At 36.1% G+C, this 24,399-nt stretch overlaps 1 protein-coding gene across 1 annotated transcript in view; it reads left to right on the top strand.

Annotated features, from left to right (window-relative positions):
* The window catches only part of UNC13C (unc-13 homolog C), a 183,298-nt gene that overhangs the window by 72,780 nt on the left and 86,119 nt on the right, over positions 1 to 24,399 (top strand). The window contains 5 exon segments of the mRNA XM_009276596.2: positions 6,628 to 6,716; positions 6,719 to 6,790; positions 8,764 to 8,879; positions 10,348 to 10,511; positions 20,855 to 21,005. Of these exon segments, the coding sequence (XP_009274871.1) occupies positions 6,628 to 6,716; positions 6,719 to 6,790; positions 8,764 to 8,879; positions 10,348 to 10,511; positions 20,855 to 21,005 (592 nt within the window).

Raw genomic sequence — 24,399 nt, 5'->3', positions numbered from 1 at the left:
ACTAGGCCACCATATGGCTCTGATAAATAGCTTCATTGGATATCTGTTACTCCTTTCAGTGCATGAAAACATTTGATCTAATTGATTTAAATTAGACCAATGGGAAGGGTTTTATTGAAGACTATGATTACCACCTGACCAATGTAATGGTCATCACTAAACTGTTAGAATTTGTCTGATTTCTGACGTTCGTGATGATTGCCTGGTGATATACTGAAAATATCAACGCAGACATAAAATCCAACAGAGAGAAGATTTACAATTGCTCGTAGAAAAAAAAAAAATACCTGTTTGTTCAAACAAACTAGAATGTTGCTCAGAATTCTTACTCCTATATATTTTAGCAGATAATACTGGGGAAAAGTATCTAGCACCAAACAGCATTGATGTAGATTAGAGACCATGATAGTTAAGTCTCTGTGTTGGTCAGAGAAGCTGTTCAACTGCTTCATATTTCGGGTATTTCAGTTTAGAGTTTCTGAAGAAGTGAGAATTTCTGGCAGCTACTTCAGGCATCCAGCTGTGGATGTTCTTTCCTTAGAATTACTTTAAAGAGCAGAACTCACACAGTTTATTTATACTGCAAAGAAGTGATTTGTGGCTTCATTTAAAGCAATACTTACTATAAGCAGCCATGTATAGGAAATAAATACAAGAGGACCTTACCAAAGTCCTTTCCTACTGTCATCTTATACATTCTTGATCAACTGAACTGACTTGTAAAAAGTATAATCTTCACTGTACCTGAAGACAACAGGATTGGTTAACTGTTTAAATGGTGTTCTAGTTTCCAGTGATACCTAAACGCAGTCTTGTGAGATTTGTTGAAAGAGCTTATGGATTGTTTCATAAGCAAGAGTATATAACAGAGAATTATATTACACAAAACCAATTGGGTAATAGAAACCTGCAAATTAGTTTACTGGATTTATCCATTCTAAAAATTCTTCAATAAGCAGCCAAGTCTCTGAGAGGCATCCTACTAATTAAAATAACCGTATCTCACAGTCTCAGCCCAAAACAAGAGCAGAACACCTCGAAGAACCCATTCAAATGATAAATTGTTTGTTCAGCAATAATGTTTTTCAGTTTCATGGCACAGCATATTTGGTCTGAGTCTTTTTTTTCAAACTGCTGTCAATCCAGGTTAATTTTATACAACTCTCTTTTTGTTATGACAGAGTAAACTAATGCAAGAAAAGGCATAATTAGTCTCATTCTACTTTATCAGAAAGCATGGCCCATGACCACACTGTTAAAGAATTGGGACTGTCCAGACTAGAGAAGAGACAAGTAGCGGAGGTAAGGATGTCTTCAAACACATCCTTTCTCCTGCAAAGAGGAAAGGAATAATCTATTTTCCATGCTTACTGTTATAGTAGAACAAGAAGTAATAGGCACAAATTCCATTTAGAGAGGCTTAAATCAGTCTGCAGAAAACGTTTTTCAACAGTGGGGCTAGTGAAGTACTGGAATAGGTAGATTTCCTGAGAGACTACGGAGCTATCTCTGAACACTTAAGAACAGAGTGGACAGACTTCTCATAGCAATGCCATGGATGTATCTGGTTCTGGCTTGCAGTAATGGCAATAATAATAAACATGAGGGTAACAATAGCAATAAATGGCTTCCTGAACGTCATTCTACTACTATCTTCCACGACCATGTGATTTCTTTATACTTTTAGGACAAAATCTCTGTTATCAACTTCCATTCCCCATCTAGACCATAGGGGCATCTGAGATATTTTAGTATAAGGGAATAAAATTGAGTAAGAATTTAGCAAGGTTCAACTCTTGGATTGTTTCATGTGCATTACCTGCTATACAAAATATATTCCTTATGGTTGTTTGTAAGGGGGTTTACAAAAAACAATGATCTGTCATTTGCCATGTTTTTTTTTTTTAATCTGTGTTACGTTTTGAACTACTTTTTCACATACATAGTTCATGCAGCCAAGCAGCACCTTGATTTTTATCTGTTTTCCAATGAAGTCAATGTTGACTCACTGAATGAATATAGCAATTAAAAGAACAAAATATTGTCTTCCAAAATCTATTCCTTTAGTTTGTGGAAGACGTCTAAGGTATATGTAATGGTCTACAACTAAAGCAATATCCATCTTAAATAATGATATGAATAATAAGTGTATCTATGGTTAGTATCATGAAGTGGTATGTATCATGTTTTCTTTACATGCCTTAATGAGTGTGTGTCCAAAAAGAATTCAGGTATTTTTGTAACAGGCTAAACAGAAATAGAAGCTACCAGAGAAAGAAACTGAAAACAAAATACAGCAAAAAACAAAGGTTATGTACTTCAATTACAGTAGACCACAGTGATTCTTCAGCAGGTGCTCTTACATAGGCAGGCTGGCAAGGCTGGCAGTCTTCAGCTGCAGTAGCCTATTGAAAACAAATTAAAAGATCTTCAGGTTTGTCCATCAACAACCAGAGTGACTTCTCTGGAACTTTGGCAAGTCATGTTGGCTCTGGATTTGACGTTTCTGGAAAGTTATGTAGATGAATATTATTTGGATCTTGGAGATCCTCATTGGAGAGCAGAGAGAATGTTTACAGAAGAAACTTATCTCACACTTTGCTATTTTTTTTATAACCACTGTTGGGAATAAAAATGCATGCTAGTGCTTCAGGAGAAAAAAAAAGGCTAAATACGTTTTGAAAAGGAGGAACGGGCACTATGAGCGAGAAAGATACTTGTAGAGTGATTTAATCTGTCTGTGAATCATTATCCCAGCTGTAAAATTGGAGTAAGAGCAGTATAATGCTTCCCTTTTTTACATTTCTTTGTTCTGTCACTTTGGAGGATATTTTTTAAAAAGAACCTGGTTTTTATCTGTGGCATTGAACAGTTTCCTATTAGAGTACAAGTTCTTCAGTGCTGTTCTACCACTAGCTGTCTACTCTTGAACTAGTTTGCTGAGTCCTCAGGGAATACAAGACCAGTTCTAAACAGATTTGTCTATCTTACTATGACAGGAAAGATTTTTCTCCACTTCTTTGGAGCTCTGATTAAAAGTAGTGTATGTTTGATTTTTAGGCTACTCATTTGTGAAATGACTGGTTAGAAGTTGATTTAGGAAAAAAAAATGGTAAGCTACAAAATGTGCAAAATGAAGTGAACAGGCAAAGGTGTTGCAAAGGCTTGTCAGTCAAGTTCATTTTCTACATCTCAAACATAGCCTAATTTGTCTGCTGATTGCTTACAGAATTTTGCCAAGATAGTGTATTTTATTGGAAAAATTATTTTCTTTAAGTTACAGAAATTAAACATCTTTAGGGGAAAAAAAAAACCTCTCCACCTAGACTATCTATTCAGAGTATGCAAATTTGTTAGTGGATGTAAGAGTTTTTACTGAAGACTACAAGGAAAGAATGCTGTTATGATGAATGTATTTCATTTTGACAGTGGGAAATTAGTCTCCATACATTCTTTGCCAGCTTCTTCATTCATTTGCATTTATTTCTTTACTGAAAGTAGCATAGTATCAATTAGTTGTTATTTTAACACTGGGTGTAGATCTCTTAGATGAGGTGTTCAATCAGGTCATGCCAGTGCACCTAATATTAAATTTACATGGGGCTACTATAGTAAAGATAGTTTATTATTACATTTTTTATTACTCTAGCCATTAGAATAAGCAGGAGTGCTGTGAGTATTATTTCATGTCTGTGCGGCATTCTTTAAATGCAGAAGTAATGTAATGTCACCAGATTGTTGATAAATTATTAAAACTATCTCTTCTATCTAGCATCTCTGAATATACTGCAGCTTTTCAAGCTTACAAAAGCATCAATATCTTCATTCTCTGTGTGCTAAAGAACAATTCACTGCTCACCTTCCTGTATCACACCTTAGTGAGCACTTTTGCTGAGCATATAAAGCAGAGTGGCTAGAAGAGGAACACTGAAAATTGCGTATGTTGTCTTTGCCTTGAATTCCCTGGGCTGATTTTCCTGGACAGAGTAAGCAGGAATCCCACCCAGTGCTCTTTGCAAAGCCACAGAGCTTCTGCACAGATGTTACCAGTGACTAAAGCAGAATGTGCATCCCATTAGATAGTGCTGTTTCTGAGAGGCTAGGCAGGTAAGCAGAATCACGCAGAGACTTTAACTGTAACTTTAACAGTAAATCTCCCTGCAGTCTCACTGCCACAGGGCAGGCCAGTAGAAATACGTTCATCCACCCTTCCCTTCTTGCATCACAAATCTATGCTAGTTTTGGGGTCTTGCACAGGAACGTTACAAACATGTAGCAGAGCTAAAGGTTTAGACACGAAGATGAACACGTGAGTAAACCCATTGGTTGTGATAGGTCTCACCGTGTTTCACTGACCTAAGATTAAAGGAGAAAAAGATGTGGGAGAGACAAATGAAGATATCGGGGAAAAGTGCAGTTGTCCTGACCATCTGAATAAATATTCCTTAATCAGCTAAGTGTACAGCAGAGGGAAATTGGTGTTGTCTCAGGAGAATAAAAATGCAGTATTTGTACTGAAGTACCATTCAATGACTTTTTATATGCAGCATCTCCCTGAGAAGCAAAGCAGGAACAAGATTTCTACTAATAGCACAGATATGGTGATGAGGGTCACGTAAATACCTCACCAGTGATGGATCTCCCTATGCCACTGTAGAAATCCCCTGTTTAATATTTCTATTGGGTGCACAGCTAAATGCAATTCAGGACTCTAGCAATGTTAAGCAATAATTCAGGGCTGCATTTTAGGAAAATTAAATGGTTTCTGGGTTTAGCCTAGTTTCTAAAGGCAAAGATGTTTATTTGATTCATCTGTGTCTTCCTACATTTTATATGTCCTTGCCAATAGCTTTTGAATTTTGTGGTCAGTCAGAGAAATTTCACAGATTGCCTAATACTACGTCCATCATGTTCTATGAAAACAGGTGGCCAGACAGAGATGAGACCCTAACAATGTCCTCAGTGTGAGCTCACCCCATAATAGACACCAGGGAGTCCATATGAAGGGGTAATTTATGAAAATCCCAATTATGGGAGAAGATTCAATAGGTGATTGCAGTTTGTTAGATATCAGGGAAGCCAGTCATAAGACAAAAGGAAACTAGGCTTCATTAGTTTTGCTAATCACAGAACAATGTGGGTTTTAATTACCAGAGATATCTGCAATGTTAAAATTTGGAATACAGACACACACAAGCATTTCTGTGATACTGAACGATGGCACAGTGAGGCAGAGTAAAAGCTGTGCATGCCATTTTTAGTGACTGATTGGCCTTGACAATAATAATGCCATTTAAAGCACTTTATACTTCCAAAGCCCATTACCACCACTAATTAATTCTTAGAACACCCCTGAGGGGTGCCAGTTGGGAGATAAGTTGTAGTATTACTGTTTTAATGCTGGAAACGCTGAGACAGATCACTGAGCAGTGATAGTGCTTGGAATAGAATTCAAGTAAGAACTCTTAATCTAGTGTCAAACTAAGACCTTGCTGAAGATGAAAATTTGCTGCTACACTTTAAAGCTATATTTAAAGATAACCAAAGGTTTGTAATATTTAAAATATTTTTGTAGTATTACTGAATGGATATTAAAAAACCCGGTTAGTACGGATGCGTGAGTATGACATGGCTTATAACGGATGCCAGGTCTGTACTAGCCATTAAATGTCATCAGAAAGTTTTTCACTACCACAGACTTCAGCAGTCAATGTTAGGATATTCCAATGAAGTAATCAAAAGCCAACACTGACCAATAGTAAACAGTCCTCATTGTGGCTTATAGGAATAAGCAGCAGTAGAGTTTCTTTTCCATTTCTGTGCAAATATATGCAGGATGGAGCTGGAAGTAAAAAATTTTATCCACTGGGAACTCTGCAGATTGCAGGTGAAGCCACCTCACTCTGTCATACATCCAGTAGCTTCTCAAATCCACTCAACCCATGAGGGGTTAGAAAGCCACTTAAATTTGCAAGGAATTTTTTAGTATATGGTAGTCTGTCCCTACTCCTTCTCCTTACCAGGGAATGGAGGTCTTGGAGAAAAGTAATATATCATTTAAAGAAAGCAGCTACTTATTTCCCTAGGGTTTTCTGATTGCCTGTCTTGTCTTGCTGTCATGTTTGTGCATATTTGTTGGGCTTTTTTCAAAAACTTCCTGCCACATACTGGAAATATTCTTTAAGATTTTCTCACTTTTTTGTATTATAACATTCTAGGCTATTACTTTTGTGGTCTACTGTATGTACTACATAGCATTCCTAAATGAATAAACCTGATCTAACTGTATCTTTCCTAAGATATTTGTTAACTAATAGCATCGAGAAGTACACATTGTCAATTAATTAATAATTTTAATGAGGAGTTCATGACATTCCTAAATACAATCCATATGTATATATAATTCAGTCAAGTTAATATCTTTACTTTCTCTTATATATAATAGTTGTAGTCCCTGGCAATGTGGTACGGCCTTTTATTCCACTGAACGTTGCAGGTTGTTTGTATTCTGTCACGTTATGCAACTAGTTAAGCAAGTGTACAGAAATCAAGGACAATGAATTAGCAGTACAAATGTACGTAGCTTATGTATCACTCACATTTTGTATTTTTTTATTATTTTTACAGTGAATGCCATAACTCTACAGATAGAATAAAAGTGAGAGTATGGGATATGACATATGACATCAAATCTAGAGTAAAACAACATTTCAAAAAGGAGACTTCCTCGGGCAAACAATCATTGAAGTAAGAACACTGAGTGGAGAAATGGATGTATGGTATAATTTAGGTATGATTCTTACTGAATTTTTTTTTTTAAAAAATAGGTAGAATCTCAGCATCTGTAGATTTGGGACTTCAAAATATATAGCTTTGGTACTAATATACAACTTTTAAAATCTTAAATATTACAGGTTGATTTGAAAAATGAAAGATACTTTCTTGGTTTTGATCCAGACTTACAACAATTACAGAGAGCAGACTAATCACAATATCAAAGAAAAATATTTCATTTTAATGCAAAATTTAAAATAGGTAAGAAAACCCAACGTTTCAGACTAGTCCATCCACAGTAGCGTTCTGTGAGAAATACACCTACAAAGATACATAGGAAAATCTAGCAAATATTTTGCTTGTTGTCCACATTCATTTTATCACATACTTAAAAAAATTATTTATATACCCCTCTGGGCCTAATCATCGTTGTTTTTCACTGTGTTTACACCTGTGGTTCTTCATGAAACTTGCTTGCTTGAGTTTTCTGTTCTGTACATGTCAAATGTCTTTACATGCAGAGTCATAAACTGGAGACAGCCTGCTGAAGCTCAAAATGCTCTCTGTTGTCCTTAATGACTGCACTTTCTTGTCTGGACAGGCCTTAAGAAGTATCATTCTTTAAACCAGAAATAAATCAATGAAAGTGTGTCTCAGAATATATTTCCTTTATCTAAACCTAAGCATACAACTGTTCTTTAATTCTAAAAATTTCTTTGGGTGCACTGAATGTTCTGGAATAGCCCTTTAAAAGTTAATCTCCTATATTTGATAATAAAAACGTGATAGTAACATTTTTGTCTAGGTTGCCTGCTCTGTGAAAACTTCAGGTGAATTATGTGACATAATTTTCTGAAATTGTAGAGCATTTGTTTCCTAATCAACAGTCCTTGTTTCCCTGTCTAATGTTTCATTTCCCAGTGACACAGATGTGTCAGGGAACTATTTGATTTCTTATTGATGAAGAAAAGAAAGCCTTGCTTTATTACCTATTTATAATGACATTTTTTAAAGGTAAGATAATTGGGTCATTATGGATTCTGAATTTTATTCCTTCAAAAATTTCAGTGACTTAAACTGATACAAAAACTGATATAAATTATTATGAAATGGATTTTTAAAACAAATCTTGCTGAAGTTATTTGACTGGAAGCAGTTTGATAATAACATTGAAAATCTATGTGCTCTGCAAAAGGAATAATCTAGAATGAAAACCTTTCAATCAGCATCTTAAAAGAAATATTGGTAAATGGCTCGTGGTAATTCTAATATTCTAAAAAGAATGGCGTATTTTATTCTGATACATATACACATTGACACAACTGCAGTATGTCGCATCATACTCCTCTCACATCAAAGAGGAGTGAAATACTCAAAACAATTGGATATGTGGAATACCTATTGTAATTGTAATACCTATTGACTCAGTTATACTGCTAGAGTGGATTGGAAAAGTGAAAATTGGAGTCAAAGATCATCAGTAACCTCCACATGACAGCAACTAAACGGACTAGTACAGATATTGTAAACAAAGTTCTTCACATCAATTCTTCTGTAAGATTCAGCTTAGCTCTGTAATTGAGTTCTGCTAAGAACATTTTCAGTTTCTCTCAGACATAGTAGTTCAGGTTGTTGCTAAAGTCTTCATAACTAAAGGAAAATATCAATAATGAAAATAATAATTAGTAGAGATACCAGATAGAAGATGGAAATAATTTCTATTGAAAGGGAAAAGTGTTAAATCAAGTGCTGTGCAGCCTGGTTTGAATTTGGCAGATAAAATAAAAAATATTCTTTACTTCATAGTTTGTTGGTTCAGGCCATGAAGAAGAATATATGTGAGGTATTAAAAAAAATTCTCTTGTTCTCAACACAGGACTTTCTGGCTTTATAAAACATTCTTATTAAGCTAGAATGATTTATGAAAGGTTTTCACGACATATATGTGTTCTTGGTAGTTACTAATATATTTTTTTTTCTGCTCTTCAGAAAAGCGAACAGATAAATCAGCTGTCTCTGGTGCCATTAGGTTGAAAATCAATGTTGAAATAAAAGGAGAGGAGAAAGTTGCTCCCTACCATGTGCAGTACACCTGTCTACATGAGGTACGTTGGAGAAGTTAAAGAAAGCATACTATGCAGAAATTACTATTCAGTTGTTGCATGGATAAGGAAAAAAGGCTACAGAACATTAGAACACCGAAACAAGTAACTGCTGCTACACCTCAGGACAAGTTTATTGTAGATTTCCCACTTTGTATTGCTGGTGGCATATCGGGTTCAGAGTCAGAGGCAGAACAATGTAATGCCAACAGATCATTCCTGCCAGTAGAGTTAAAAAAAAGAAGAGGTGGAGTCAGCCAAGTTCTCCCTGTATTGTATTTTTTTTTTAGCATTTTGATGCTTCATACATGCTTGCTAACATCAAGAAGATACAATCATTTCTATATATTACAGAAATATAGCTATTAATTGTAAAGGACTTCTTTCCTGCTACATTAATTCATATTTTGGAGAAAAAACAGGAGAAGCACAGACAATACAAAATCTGGTTCTCCTATTGTCTAGATAGCTTTTGTCAATGTTGAAAAAAAATCATCACTGATAAACCAATGTGTCTTTCAAAAGATTTTCTTTGTATTTGATTCTTCTTCCCTCAAACAGTGATCCACCTTGAAGTTCTATTCTAAAAATACAAGTACTTTCTGAAAGCTGACAGATAATATATGGCTGAAAGTTCAGCACTAGTATGTATCCACAAAATCCCATTGTTCACCATTTGTAAAATTGAATGTTCAGGCTCATAGATTTTGACCTGATATTGCAAATGTTTTGACCTGTGAAGTAAATGGCAAAATTCTGTGGCTTTAAGATAACCCACAAGACAGTTACAAGCTAATTAGCAAAACTGAAATTATTTCAAAGTTTTGGGGTTTTTTTTGTCGCTGAAAATAGGAAATCAAATTTGCTGCTGAGTTTGTGGATACATATGGAGCTAGGTAATCTGAGAATCGTTCTATGACAATAACGTCAAATTAAATACTAGCTTTGGTCCTAAGGTTGCTAACCCTAAACTTTATTGCATGCCTTTCACTACTTGAGAGGCTTCTGCAATATTTCTGACAGGTTTCCTGTAACTTATAGTTCTTAAATAATGAATTTGAAATTTATTGCTCACAGATCCACTTAAAGTTGAAGCACTATGTAGTGAGCATTATAACATCACGATTTCATTCATTAGCAAGGGCATATGATAGAGAAGAGACGAGAGAGTTTCTGCACCATTTTATGTTGCAGTCTGTCTGTGCCAGTTAACTGATGTGACCTTATATCAAGGAGATAGATCAATGCGCTGAATCACAAGCCTGCACTACCAGAGTTCCATTACAAAAAATGTGTTTAGAGTCTTGGGTTTTTTTGTTTACCGAATGATGACTAGTTAGTGCCAGTATTCAGAAAAATAAATAAATAAAAAACCTAACAATGAACATATTGATGACTATTGTATAGGATATACTTTCAGAATGCCACTTAAAAGCCAAAAATTCCTATTTGAAACATTTCTTACATTTAGAATCTATTCCATTATTTGACGGAAGTTAAATCTAATGGTGTTGTAAAAATCCCTGAAGTGAAAGGTGATGAAGCCTGGAAGGTGTACTTTGATGACGCTGCACAAGAAATTGTAGATGAATTTGCAATACGCTATGGAATTGAATATATTTATCAAGCTATGACGTAAGTAGCATTATGTCTGGTTTTCTACTCTGCTGTCAAGAATGTGTTTGAGGGAAGTGATGAGTTCCAAGCCTTCATGCTTTCATTCTCCATTTCACTCCCATTCCGGATTTCAAATTCTTGTTACCTTTTTTGTCTGTCTGATTCTCATTGAAGTGCTTCTCATCTGCAATGGAATTAAGATATAAGTATTTTATAAACTGTTACTGGTATTACCGCTAATGCATTTCTTAATCCTTATGATACTGATACGTGGCAAGGATCAGAAAGACTTCCACTGTTCCAGATGGGATTGGGATGGTAGAACAGGGTTTCACAAGCTCTGTACTCCTTTCCAGGAGTACAGAAATCATCACAGAACACCAGCAATGGCTACAGTAAACTTCCATAGTATACATAAATAATTCATGCAAACCGTTTTTAACGGTATTAGAACCTGTTACTACATTGTCCGTACTAAAGTAACTGTCTGATCACTTTAGAACACAGCACCACTGAGCTTAGAGGCCTGGGGATACAAGAGCTCCATCATGTATTCTTCATTTGTCCAGTGAAAAGTTTGCCAGTGAAAAGGACTATATTCTGCTCCTACTGCAGCCGTAGGAAAGCAGAGGACTCCAAATAAGTCCTCTAAAGAAGAAATATAGAAAATTTTTCCTATAGAAAGCTGATATTATGGAATTTTTAATCAGAACATGTATCTTGTTTCCTCCATCTCTTTACAGTACATCCTAAAAAAATTATAATAAGTATGAAGGCACGTAAACATGTGAAGTAATCTTTTTATTGCAGGATATAATGACACCATCTGCTATTGCAATGAATATGTCTTTCACTTTATGTAGCTCATTGTGAATTATTGTACTGTACATCTAATAGAAAGGTAGAGGATGTATTTGTAATATATACGTTTTTAATGCTCTTCCTCCAAGGGCCTTAAACAACATTGCACAGAAGAATTAATTAAGCTTGACAGTTCCCCTGTGGTGATGTATATCTATACTACATATAGAGGAACTCATGCACTGAGTTTCACGAATATTTGGGTTTTCATGTTTAGCTTCTCTTTAGCCATGTACGTCTCTACATCTTGATTAAGTTAATAAGTAATATAACTAGCATAGTATTATAGTTTTATAACTTGATTTAAAGTTTACCAAAATGTTAATCTCTAAAATGATAGAATTGTTCCTGCTGTATGTATCAAAATGAATTCAAGGTTTTATGAGATGAATTCTCAAGAGTTATTAATGCCAAGGGAGGGCTGTTGTTACTGTTTTGCTTAGGAAATAAAGCAGGACTGATTTAGCATTAGTGTTTCCTCTTAACTATAGCCCCAGTAGCTGGTTATCTCAATACAACATGACTGTATTTTTGATGGACAACCTCAACTGAAAAATTATTTTGAAGTTTCTTTTCCTTCATCTCTTGAGAATGCCAGTACTCTGAAATCTTCCAGAGAAAGTTTGAAACTGACTTTAGAAATTCAAATGTAGCAAAAGTCAGCATTGCAAAAATAGCAATATAATTGACATGTGAGTATTTAAAAAGCTTTTGCATTTAACAGTGTTAGAAATGGACAGGTTATATTTTCATATAAAGAAGATGCTTTATTTTTATATCAGTGAATAACATAACATACAGATATTCATAAAAAGGAAGTAAATTTAGTCTGAACATCTAACATGGAGCAGGGCAAGTACTGCAACCCATTTTTCAGGAATCCTTACTCAAAAATTCTAACCAAGCCATTTTAAGTTAAATGACCTACTTTGGCTTGTCCTCTTTTTGTTCTTGCTTTCTTCTGTACCTTTTCCACCAAATTTCCTTGCTGTTGATGACTGCAAACCAGGCATTTGACAGCAAGTGTAATAAGAAGTGAATTAGATATTGGTAGTCACAGGTAATTTACATAGGAAATAAAATCTAAGATTTCATTGCCCCTGTACCATGTCCATTTACATTTTAAAATGTTGCATGTTAATAATGAACAATCCCTATTTGAGGGGTAGGCCACATACTGTTTAATGCCACATCCTGTTTAAGTTAGGAATAAAATCAATAGTGAACGTAATCTCAAATAATACTTGGAGAAGAATAAATATTCATATACCTTGTTTTGCTGATTCATCTGCAGACATGTCTCTCAGTAAGAGCATTCAGACTTTGGGGAGAAGAGTAGTGAAGACACCCAATCTGTCACCAGGAATTTTATTTTGGACTATTATCTGTTGTTTTTATTTGTGTTTGTGAGATCACCTTTTTCTCCTGGAACAACTTTAATGGCTGGGAGAAAATGTACAGCTTCTTGATTTGGAAAATAGAATGATCAGATTCCATTTGGTAACGATGTGCTCCTACTAAAAGAAAAGCAATTTTCTACCATACAACAGAGAGAGAATTTGAATGTAATCACTTAGCCCAAAGGAATATTGTGCAAGCATTTTATGCTCGAGAATCTAGTTGCAGAATATTTCTACTGCATGTCTCATGATAACATTGTAAATTAAAATGTTTGCATTTGTAAATGCAAAACTGACTATGCTTTCACAGCCCATGATCCAGACCCCAGAGAGCATCCACATGCTTCTTATGCACTGTATCAGACTCAAGTGAGTTTTAGGTTGCTAATGAGGTGCTCTTTTTGTATGAATGTAATTTTTAAAGTTCATATTTGTTTGCAGTTTTAAAATTACCTATTTTATAAAGGTTCAGTGCCACATAACGATAGGCAGTCTTGACCCTTTTAGGTATGGGTAGACAGCATATGCTGGAGTAGGAACATATGCCATTCTGCATTTCTGAACACAACATAAATCTAATTAAGCCTCCCTAAAGTACCACTTCCTAGAACAATTTTGCATCCTGTTCTGCTACGGTAATAAACAACCCCACTTGTCTATCATTTCAGGTTCATGCTGGTGGCTTTGTCATCTGTGATCCTCCTACTAGATCCTGATGATTTGTTTCTGGCTCTCAAATTAACATTTATTTATATTTATTCCTTTAAAGCACAGAAATAACATTTCAAAAAGATAGCCTTGATTTTCCAAATACACTGAGTATACTCATCAACCACAATTGTGGCAGCTCAGCAAAGATAAACAAGAATTTAGATCAGTTTATTGTTTCAGTGCCTGACTGCTTCATGGAAAATCAGTCCAATAGGTGACCAACTAAAAGTCCTGGAAACATAAAGCTCAAGCTCTTTTCCTCTCTCAACGAGCATCAGCAAAGAAATTCTGCATTTTCTGCAATTTAAAATGTCATGTGTGAGTCCGTGTTTGATTCTAGATCAGAAGGAGATCACCTGTGCACCACCGAAGACTTACTGGAATGTGGATATCAACCCAAAAGATATCACATAGGTGGTTACTTATCTGCCTTAGTCATTGTCCCCAGTGGGACCTCTTTCATTAAACTTATAAAGAGAATAAATTCAAGTGTGGTTGCATCTGTTGTTGGAGACAGACACATCCACATTTTTATGAGACTAAATATAGACAGTTCTTCCCTAAAGGAAGCCCACTTAGAAAGGGTGTCTTACTCTCAAGATACAGATTCCAACTGCCCAATTCCTAAGCAAGGAAATCTGCTTTTAAGTTACCAGATGTGGAATTCACATGAATAGAAAATCAATCATTGACCCAAACCCAAAATACAACAAAAAGCCTGCTTGTGTTGCAGTAACTGCAGCTCTTTGAAAAGTCTTGACTGTATAGATTCCATAATCCACTCTTCTTTCTTATAGTTGTTATATTCCTCCACTCCTCATGGAGTCTGTATTGGGAAAAGAAATGAAAGACAATTACAGCCATTCTTATATGGGTCAAAAGAGATTTTTTTTTTTGTGATGGATAGCAGCCAAATAGACACTGTTATCTACACAAATGATATGCGTATACTCCCAAAAGTCAAAGCACCTGTGTGTGAGAGAATAGGGAAGAAAATAGATATGACACAAAACAGATTAACAAAAGCAGAAGAACAGCTCAGTGACCCAGCTGGCCTTTATTTTGATGACTACAGTGATGGATGGTGATTTATGCTGTGAATTCGGTGTCTTGAAGGAATCGTACTGGAAGTTTATTTACCTACATGTATTAAGCCACCTCTCCACCACCAAGAAAAAATAATTTTCTTCCTCTCATTCATCTTTCAACATAATTTATTTCTCTTTAGAAAGCAAAAAGCAGAGCACATATTGAAGCAGTGTTTGACTAGACACTGAAATTATACATAACGTCAGCATCCTGGATTTACTGTGTAGTGGAGTCAAGTGCAATAAAAGCTCTATTAAGATCTTCGCTTCTTACTGTCAAGAGTCACCACAGGTAGAACCTAATGCTTCTAAATCAGTGACATTGTTCTCATTCCAGCAGGTTAATGGGCGTTAACTATGCTATCTTCTTCTCCTGCTAGTCTTCAATTAATGTGACTGCATTGCAAAAAGCACACAAATCACCCATTAAAGTAATTTTCATTGATAGCATTTGCTTACTGAGTGCAGCACGTTAATTAGCCTTCTTTCTTTGCTGATTCACGCTAGCAGAAAGATTGGAAGAGTCACAGGCACTGCGTGTTGGTCAGGAAATTGCACAGTAAGAAAGCTGAAGGAAGCAGGCCTGGTTTTAGACATGTGACTAGCTTAAACAATGCATTAATCTAAAATATGTGAGACTTAGCAATGGTTGCTGTGACATCACGTGCCCATTGGAAATTGTTAATAACTCATGCTATTGGCTGCTGTTTTCAGAGACCTACAAAAACAAGGAAGTAAGTTTCCTCTTTGATTTATTTATTTTAGCAAGCAGAAGGAAGCCAGGTGGCTTGCAGTTTTCTTACCTGGGTTATCAGCACTCTCAGAGTCATGACCGATGTTGCATGTGATAAACTTAATAGATTCTGTGAACTTTACAAATTTTAATTACATGAAGGAGAGAAGCGAAAATTCACTATAACCTGTCACTTGACACAGATGCTTTATCATTGATTTCACTAACCAAATTACAGGTGGAATGGTGTAGTAATATAATAAGGACATAAATAAATTATATCAATAGGTTTAAATTTTCCTCACAACAAATTAGTACAATTTGGGCCTATTTTCAAGATAAGATCTCAGTCCAGGCCTTGGGTAGCTCAATGTGGAATCATTAGAAGAACCTGCAGAAGACACCTCGCTGAACTTAAAATGTTGACCCCAACTATTTTTCCAGTCTGTCATGTTCCCTGCAGGCAATTGATACAATCTCGATGGCTTTTCACATAGTGACTGCTGCTGACTGCCCCTTTTGTCTGCTTCCTCCCCTCACCAGAGCATACGTTATAGGTATGACTCTAGGGCCAGTGGGGTTATTAGTGCCTTCTTATCTCCCGCTTGGGGTTCCTCATGCACTAAGGATCTTTAGGTCCACTAGAAGATTTTTGGAAATTAAAGGTCAGCGGTAAAAGTGTATGTTAATTATTTTGGTGTCAATTTTTTAAAAAATAGTTCTGATCATCTCTCCATTTATTTCTGAAAATGCATGTGATGAATAGATCAGGTGAGATTACTATTAAAGGTTATCTGAAACTGGTGAGAATCACCTGACATCACTATTGTATTTTATACAAAGGAAATTATTGTTCTTCTAGTTGATAGGAAACATGTGACATACAAGGAAAGATTTTCCCAAGGAGTAGGTAGCTGCGTTGCGCTTTTGTCAGATTCACGTTGCAGTATTTAAAAGCACTTCTGAAAAATACTGGCAATGAATGAAAGGTTTGGTAGTATTATCCCTATGAGCCATGTAGCTGGGAATTCTGAGTTCTAGTCCTGGCCCATGTGATTGATTTGCTATTGTAGATTTGAGCAGTTTCTCTCAATTTTGTAAAATTGAGATAATAGCACTTAATGATCTACCTTACAGGAATGCTGAGAAATATTTGCAAAGCACTTTGAACATGACTACCGTGATACAAGTTTTAAGTATCAATATATATATCACCACATAGGTGCAAGACTATGTGATATATAAACCCAGCATGAAAATGCTTTAAAGAAAGTCTAATGCTAGAGAAAGCCCACAAAGTGGGTCTCCTGGCTTGGCCTGGAAAGGCTGCAAATACAGAGGGACCCCACATACGAGGACTGTAGCCCTAGATTCTCTTTAATATGAGCCTGCCTCTCCTGCCTCCCATTCCCAGTTGGATCCCCTCCTTTCCAGTCTCTTTGCCCGGCCAGGTAAAATAGAAAATCCAGCAATTATTCAGCTCCTCAGCCTAGCTTTGGAGTGGGGTTAAGGGCTTGATTCATCCCAGTATCCCCTCCTGTTGAAATCTTATGTCCTTAACACTTCAGAGACTTTGGATGATACTTTAAAGTAGTGAAATATGAATATGTGCTGGGATTTTCTTTAGGTATTTGTACATGCATAATTAATGGCTTGTTTTTTTTCCTTGGGAATTATGACTTAAACTATAAGAGGATTTATCTTGAGTGAGATGCAAAAGAGTTAGAAAATTACAATTTTAGAAGTTTTCCAGCCAATTGCTTTTCAATTACAGGGTCAGCTGGTATACATCTCTTGTGCTTTATTTTTTTAGAAAAAAATAGAAAAATACTTTCATTTATGGATCACACACGTTTTGAGCACTCACTGGTAATTAAAACACACTTCACATCTAGGATGAGTCTAAAACCTTTGTCCTGTGTTGACCATAGTGATCATATAACTGTAGTGATAGGTGGATGTGTTTAGCATCACATTTACCTTACTGCAAGTAGCTGATTCTATTTCAAATATCTTACTAGGTTCTGTAGCCTGTTTCATTGACTGAGGCTATTGAGGAGAGCAGTTTGGCCAACAATTTTATGGTGTCCATTTCTGATATCTAGGTACTGGATGGATATCAGTTGCATTAATGAAGACTGATTCCCAATCCTGGACACTTGGGGAGTTTTGGAATTGTCTTCTTTTTTAACGTATCTGTGACCTGACACAGATTTCTGAAGTAAACATTGCAATTTAGATGTCTCATTTGCAAAGTAAATGAAAGTGTTGGAGAGGGCTTGGTTTGGAGTGATGTGAGGAACTGACAGCCCAGGGCATTTTTTAAGCCCATTTCTGAGTCTGTAGATGAGCATCTGAGACTCTGAGAGAGTCTGCGCACTGAGAGGGGAGTACTGGAAAAGCAGAAGCAAGAGAGACTTTATGTGCTGCCTTCTGCTGACTCACTCCATTCCCCCAATTTCCCTTTTAAAAAATATAGGCTAACAGAAGAAGTAAGAGTTGTTTGGCAGATGTGAAATTGCAGATTACCCCAAAGGGTTATGAAAAAGGCATCTGCAAATATACTAAGTCAGTGGCGTGGGAGACCCTAGAAAAGATACTGTAGTGTCTTCAGTAGAAGTAAGTTTCTGCAGCCCTGGAACATCAGAAAGCAGGAATATGATGAACAGGGTTGGTCACAAGAGCATGAGGCAGACCTCAGAGTGAAGGAATTTAGAGGACTACTGGGGCAATAAGGGGGTGTCAGCATAATGTAGGTAGAGTGAGTTTGTGTGCAGGCTTGCAAGAAAGTATAAAGAGCTCATTTTTTATATCTTTAGGAACAGGAATCCAAATACAAGATGCAAATAGTCTTGAATCATGTGGTTGGAAGATTGGGCAGTGACAGCAGTTAAGGGTACTTGGCCTAAGTTCAGCAGGACCGAGTTCAGTTGTACCTTGTGTTAATTTTTTCTCTTGGATGGGCTCTAGGGCCCGGGTGGTTCAGGCCCAGCACACTGCTCCGCCTTATGCTCCTAAGGAGAAACAGTAGAGAGGAGCCAGAGACTCCAGCTAAGAGGAGCATCCTGCCAAATCAGGACCTTCAGACGTACAGAGAGCTCCAGGGTGACTGGAGTTTCTTCATCCTCTTTTGTTTGCCTGTATACTCATTTTCACCATCATCTTCTCTGCCTAATCCCCCTCACTCTCTTTCCTATCTCTATACATTTACTCTTTATCCCTTTATCTTCCTCCCAGTCCTGCCTAACTATAAATCTTGAAATTAAGATTTAATGTTTTGCAATGATGTTGTTCACTCTCCTCACGTGTTAGATCTTTCATCCATCTTGTCTCTCTCATGTTTTCTTATGTTATAAGCTCTTTGTACGTTATAAGCAGGCATCTCCTGTTGTTTTGAACAAGTAAACAGTACTGCTACATTGCAGCTCTGGGTTTGGCTGGTGCAGTACAGCATGTTGTTTAGGCTTTTAACTTCTATAGGCTCAATTTTCATTTCAATTTAAGAACTTGATTCTGACTGAAGTTAGAAGTCTAAATGCTTTGCTGATTCTGAGCTTTAAGAACTAGCAAAATAATAAAACGTATGACCTACTCTAATTCATATATTGTCTTTGCATTTTTTAGCATTGTAAAAAACCAAATAGAATACATAAAATATTTCTGACTTTTTTTTTAAATTTAGTGTAAATTACTTGTACATGACTTCCTACTTTGAATACTGTATTAGAAGTCTAAATGCTTTGCTGATTCTGAGCTTTAAGAACTAGCAAAATAATAAAACGTATGACCTACTCTAATTCATATATTGTCTTTGCATTTTTTAGCATTGTAAAAAACCAAATAGAATACATAAAATATTTCTGACTTTTTTTTTAAATTTAGTGTAAATTACTTGTACATGACTTCCTACTTTGAATACTGTATATTGACAACAGGTTTACCTTTTTTTTTAATGACCTAACATTACGTTCTCCCTGATTCAACAGTGTTAAAATTTCACCACATAAATTCTAGCTGCCCGTGAAGCAGACTGCTTAAAAATCAGAGCTGATTTTATACACTCAGACCTGGGTGGAAGTCAGTGTTGGGGTTTTCTTACCTTTGCTTGCCCGAGGTGCTGTGAGCAGTAATGGTCTTTGGTTTCTTTAAGAAAAGTGAAACAGAAAGGTTACTAGCAAGTCAGGGAGTCAAAAGTATTCAAAACCAAATAGAAAACCACTTCATGCTGTTATTTTTTCTGTGATCAGCACCCGGCCCAAATTCTTACTTTCAAGCTTCTGTTGAATACAAGCTGGAACTCCATCCAAAAAAGTGCTTCCAGTTAGAAGCTGTGAAGGTTGGAATGGCTAAATGCTGGCATCCTGAGGGAGGTGATGTTCAGCCTGGGGACTAGTTGTACTCACGTTCTGCAACGCAACCTTGTGTGGCAGTTTCTTCCTTTCCCCTCTTCCTTTCCTTACTGTAGAATTCAACATTATGTGAGCATAAGTATTTGTACTCTGACTTATGCAGCTCTATATACTGCAGAAAGAAACTGCTCAGTGCCAGATCTTCTCACAAGTGCCTTAAAACACTCTAACTGAGCTGCTCCTAATGGCAGTATGAGGCTCACCCAACGTTTTCTCCTCCTTCTCCTACTGCTGCTGCCAGCTTCAGCCTTCAATAGCCAACTGAGTTCATCACTCTGAGCTTCCCCCCCATTCCAGTAGTGCACCTCACTGTATAAATGCCCATATTTCTATGCTGTGTGCATGCAGCACAAAGATATGCTGTGGCTTTAATCTCCCCTGCTAGCCCAAGGACCATGTCACAGGACTGGCAGTGCTGTAGCTTCTCTCTGGGATGAAAACAGTCCAGATCAGGGAGCTGGACAGTAGTTACAGGCTTGTGAGAGAATGTAAATCTCAGACTCTGCAGGAAATGGGGGATAAAGCCTTTTCTCTCCCAAAGCTCCAAACAGGGTCAGTGACAGACTTTCTCTTTTCTTAAACATTGTTTCCCAATATGAAGCTGGTTCAGGTTTAATAGACTGATTACCTAAACTTTACTGGCCTGAATCAAAGTGGAATAGTTTCAGTTATGGCCTAAGTCAAATCAGGGTGAACCCAGAAGCTGCTTGATGCCTCACCTTTCATTAATAATGTAGCCTAAAATACAAGCCACAGTAAAATGCTGGTTTGAGTCTTTTTGTTGGCATCAATTAAATCCTTCTCCACTAGAATATAGATCTCTTGTGGCCTTTTATGATGATAAGTTCATGTTGGATTTTAAGTTTGTGTTTAATAATTAGTGTTTTGCTTAATAGCAATTAAGATAGTTAAATCGTGGTTTTGTATTTAGGATTAACAGAGTAGGAAGCAAATGTGAATCTGATGTGTTCAATTTGAAAATATCAGTGTGCAAGAAGTGTCAATTATATCACACACGTCTGGGTTTTCCTCGTGTATCTGCACAATTGTCCATGAGGTAGCTTGAAAGTTGCATCATTGGAGCTGAAAAGAAATTGTGGTGAGAGAAAGAGCGGAATCTTTGCCATCGTTAATAACTGTCAGTTTGTTTGAATTGTAGGCACTTCTCCTGCCTATCTTCTAAATACATGTGCCCTGGTGTTCCAGCAGTTATGAGCACGTTGTTGGCCAATATAAATGCTTTCTATGCTCATACTACAGCAGCAACTAATGTATCTGCCTCAGATCGGTTTGCAGCTACTAACTTTGGGGTAAGTAGACCTTCTTTTCTAATAGAATACTAGTTCTAATTTTTTTTTTTCTAACATATGATACCATATTAACTTCTAAATTCAAACATTTTTAAAAAGTTGGTAATTTTAAAGAATAAGAGTTGCTATTAGCTTTTGAAAATTTTACCCCGTCTTCACAATCAACCACTATAAAAGCTAGAGAAGATACTATTCAGTTCCTTATATAGTGATATGTAAGGCATATAGGGTAGAAAGCACTGGCACACATGCATAGTACTAAAATCTTCAACAATCAGGTTTTGATTTTATTGCAGTGGGGATTGCAATAAACTAACTGCACTAGACTAAGTATCGGTTGCAATTGCTTTCTTGGGCTATGTGTCATCGGTGAACTCATTAACCTAACGGATCTAGCCATAAATACTATTCTTCTTCTCACAAGAGCCTATAATGATGGACTCTTATTTTTGCTGAAATAATGGTGCATTGTCCAAGTCCTGGATTTCAGGCATCAGAAATTTTAGGAGGAATACCAGCATCTCAGGATGTGGTAGTACTTTTTTTTGTTGTTGCTAACTTTCCTTCTGTAGATAAATATCTCATAGTGTGGACTTTCTAGTCTTTGAACATGATAAAAAAATAAAGGTACGTTCACTTTGTATTCTAATTTGTTCACCTACTCTGGTAGGTGAACTCTCATCACTGGGGAGATGAGAGCAGGAAGGGAGAGCAATAATTCAAAGAGGTTGCTTTCATATCTCTACTATTACTCATGATTTAGTCAGAGATAGAATATAAACACAATTTGATGCTGAAAAATGCATTCATTCCTTCCTCTTTTTTTTGTACGGCTGTTATTTGTATGGCTGATATCAAAGCTATTTTTCATTTAACGGTAGCTATGAAAACATAATGTTTTCTAAAATACCGTTTATTGACATGAAATAAAATATTAAACATAATTAAAATCTGTAAAATACAAATTATAGTTGTTTGAAGTGGCATTAGAGGTACTAATGCTCTTCTCCAGTGTTAAGAATAATAGAAATATTATGAATTTCAGGATTTTCAAGACAACATTATGAAATTATGTATTTGGACTAGTGAACCAAGAAAGACTTAATTCTGGTTTTGCTTTTGTCTTCTCATCAGACATCAGAAACACAATTACCAGACTATGCCCAGTAAAGTAATTCAATCCATGCCTGGAAAAAAGTGTAAATGTTTAGTTATGTAAAGAAAATTTGCTCTGGATGCTAAAACAAATCTTGATTTGTAGCAGCTAGTGTATTAAGTACAGCATTCCTGCATATTTTTTTCACACAGGGCCTCAAATAGTTGAAACTAAATATTAGTTTGCATTTGTCCTGGTATCATGCACAAGTACCTTTGAGATAGAACTTATATCTATAAAACTCACTTTGGATAGCAATAATACCAAAGATTGATTTTTCTTATTATTGCTGAATCCTGAATGTTCTTAGGATCTGATGCTACTGCTCACAGCTGTAAATAGTCAACAGTTCTAAATACTCCTGAAGTAGTACTAACATTAATATATTTTCAAATTTAAGGGATGTCATAAGGCTGTTTAAAAAAAAATAAAATTAAAAATCCATTGTCATTATTTTAAGGTCCATTCAGTAATTTTTTTTAGAGAAATATTTACTCTAAATATCAATTTATTTATTTTTCTTTTCGATGTTAAGTCTGGTGGAAGTACTCACATATAAATGTACCCAAGGCTGGGTCTTTAGTTTGGAGACAGCATGTTCTTGAACTGGAACTTTATCTCATGCTGCTAGAGGTTTGCTTTGAAAGAGGAATATTAACATTGCTCCATTACTATGAAGTAAAAAAGTTTTATAGATGAAAAGCACTATCAGAATATTTGATTTAATTATTGTATTACCATGATAGCACAATATTGCTCTGTTCTTATTCAGGTTTTCTTTTATAAGCTAATCAATGGTTTATTATGGAATGACTCTACATCTTTGTTGAAACAAGGCTACTCTTTCAACGTTCAAGCTCTATTAGACTTCTGAGTTTGATCCAGCTGTTGAAATTTAGAACGTTTTTGCTGGATTTTCTTTTTTTTTTTTTCCCATTTTTCTAACCATCAGAACTACTTTCATCCTCGGATTGGACGGAAATTAAGTCCTCTCTCTGATATTAATGCCAGTTTTCCTTTGACGCAAATTCCAATCCAATTCATAGTTCAACAGATGGATGGAAAGACAATAGCAAGCATCACTAACAGAGATTTGGAGCTGTTTTTTCAAACAATTGACTTATAGGCAAAATATTAGATTATTTTTCTCTTGGGTTAAAAGGCATTTGTTAGTGGATAGCTGTACATCATTCATCAAAAAGAACATCTCAAATTCAAGTCCTCAGGCTACAGCTGGGAAGGATTTGGCTGACTGAATATTTCAGTACAGATTTATAACGTGACAAAAAAGTTGCCTTTTGATTGATCCCTTAAGGGAACTGTGCCAAATTAGTGTCTGGTGGCGTAGGTTAGTGCTCCACTGATGAGAGACGGTGCACGAGGAACTCTATTTTCATATTAGTGTCGATCATATTTCAGGGACGGTGTGGATACAGTCATGCATTCTGAGAGCTATCAGATCTTGCTACTTCCACAAGCCTGCTGCTTTCACATAGGCTGGCAAGGATTTCTGCACAATTTTGTGCAGTGGACTATGGAACACGTTCTGACATGAAGACTGGTAATTCGAAGCTCTCATTAGTGTTACTTGAGAACGGCACAACTCAGCTGGGTGTCTCACAGCAAAATGTTTTCACTGCACCTTCAACTATAAGATAACAAGTTAATCTCCACATTTGAAAGGGAAAACTATAACTGCATAGTATTACTTAGCTTATTCTTACAAAAGCCACTGTTTCTGAAGTATAATTTTCAATCATACTTTTACACCAAATTCTGCTGTAAATGAGCATTATTTCTTACACATTAAAGGGAGGGGGGAAGTGCTTTCTTCGAGTGTAAGCAATTACAAGGCAAATATAAAAATTTAACAAACTTATCTGTTTTAATAAACCTTGCTAACATAACTTAAAACTTTGGACTTTATACTGAGTTGATGCTGTTATTGTATTTTTGGTCAGCGACATCAGGCAATGCTTTCCAATTTCTAAATATTTTGAGTTATTTAACAATGCATCAGTCATTAAGAAAGGAAAACGCTGCATAGGAAAGTATGTCACCTCACTAATGTATTGCACAGCTGCACAGTATTGGATGCGTACCAGGTAAATCACAATATAGAATAGAGAGGGAAAATAAAGTGATAAAAGATACATTGCCTGACCTTGAAACACAGATATCTCGGACCAGCACTTTTATATGAAACAATGAAAAACAATCTATTTTTCAAATAAGTTA

This window comes from Aptenodytes forsteri, unplaced genomic scaffold (assembly GCF_000699145.1).
Source record: "Aptenodytes forsteri isolate BGI_AS27 unplaced genomic scaffold, ASM69914v1 Scaffold1, whole genome shotgun sequence".
Lineage (NCBI taxonomy): Eukaryota > Metazoa > Chordata > Aves > Sphenisciformes > Spheniscidae > Aptenodytes > Aptenodytes forsteri.
This window is presented reverse-complemented; position numbering and strand designations above follow the sequence as displayed.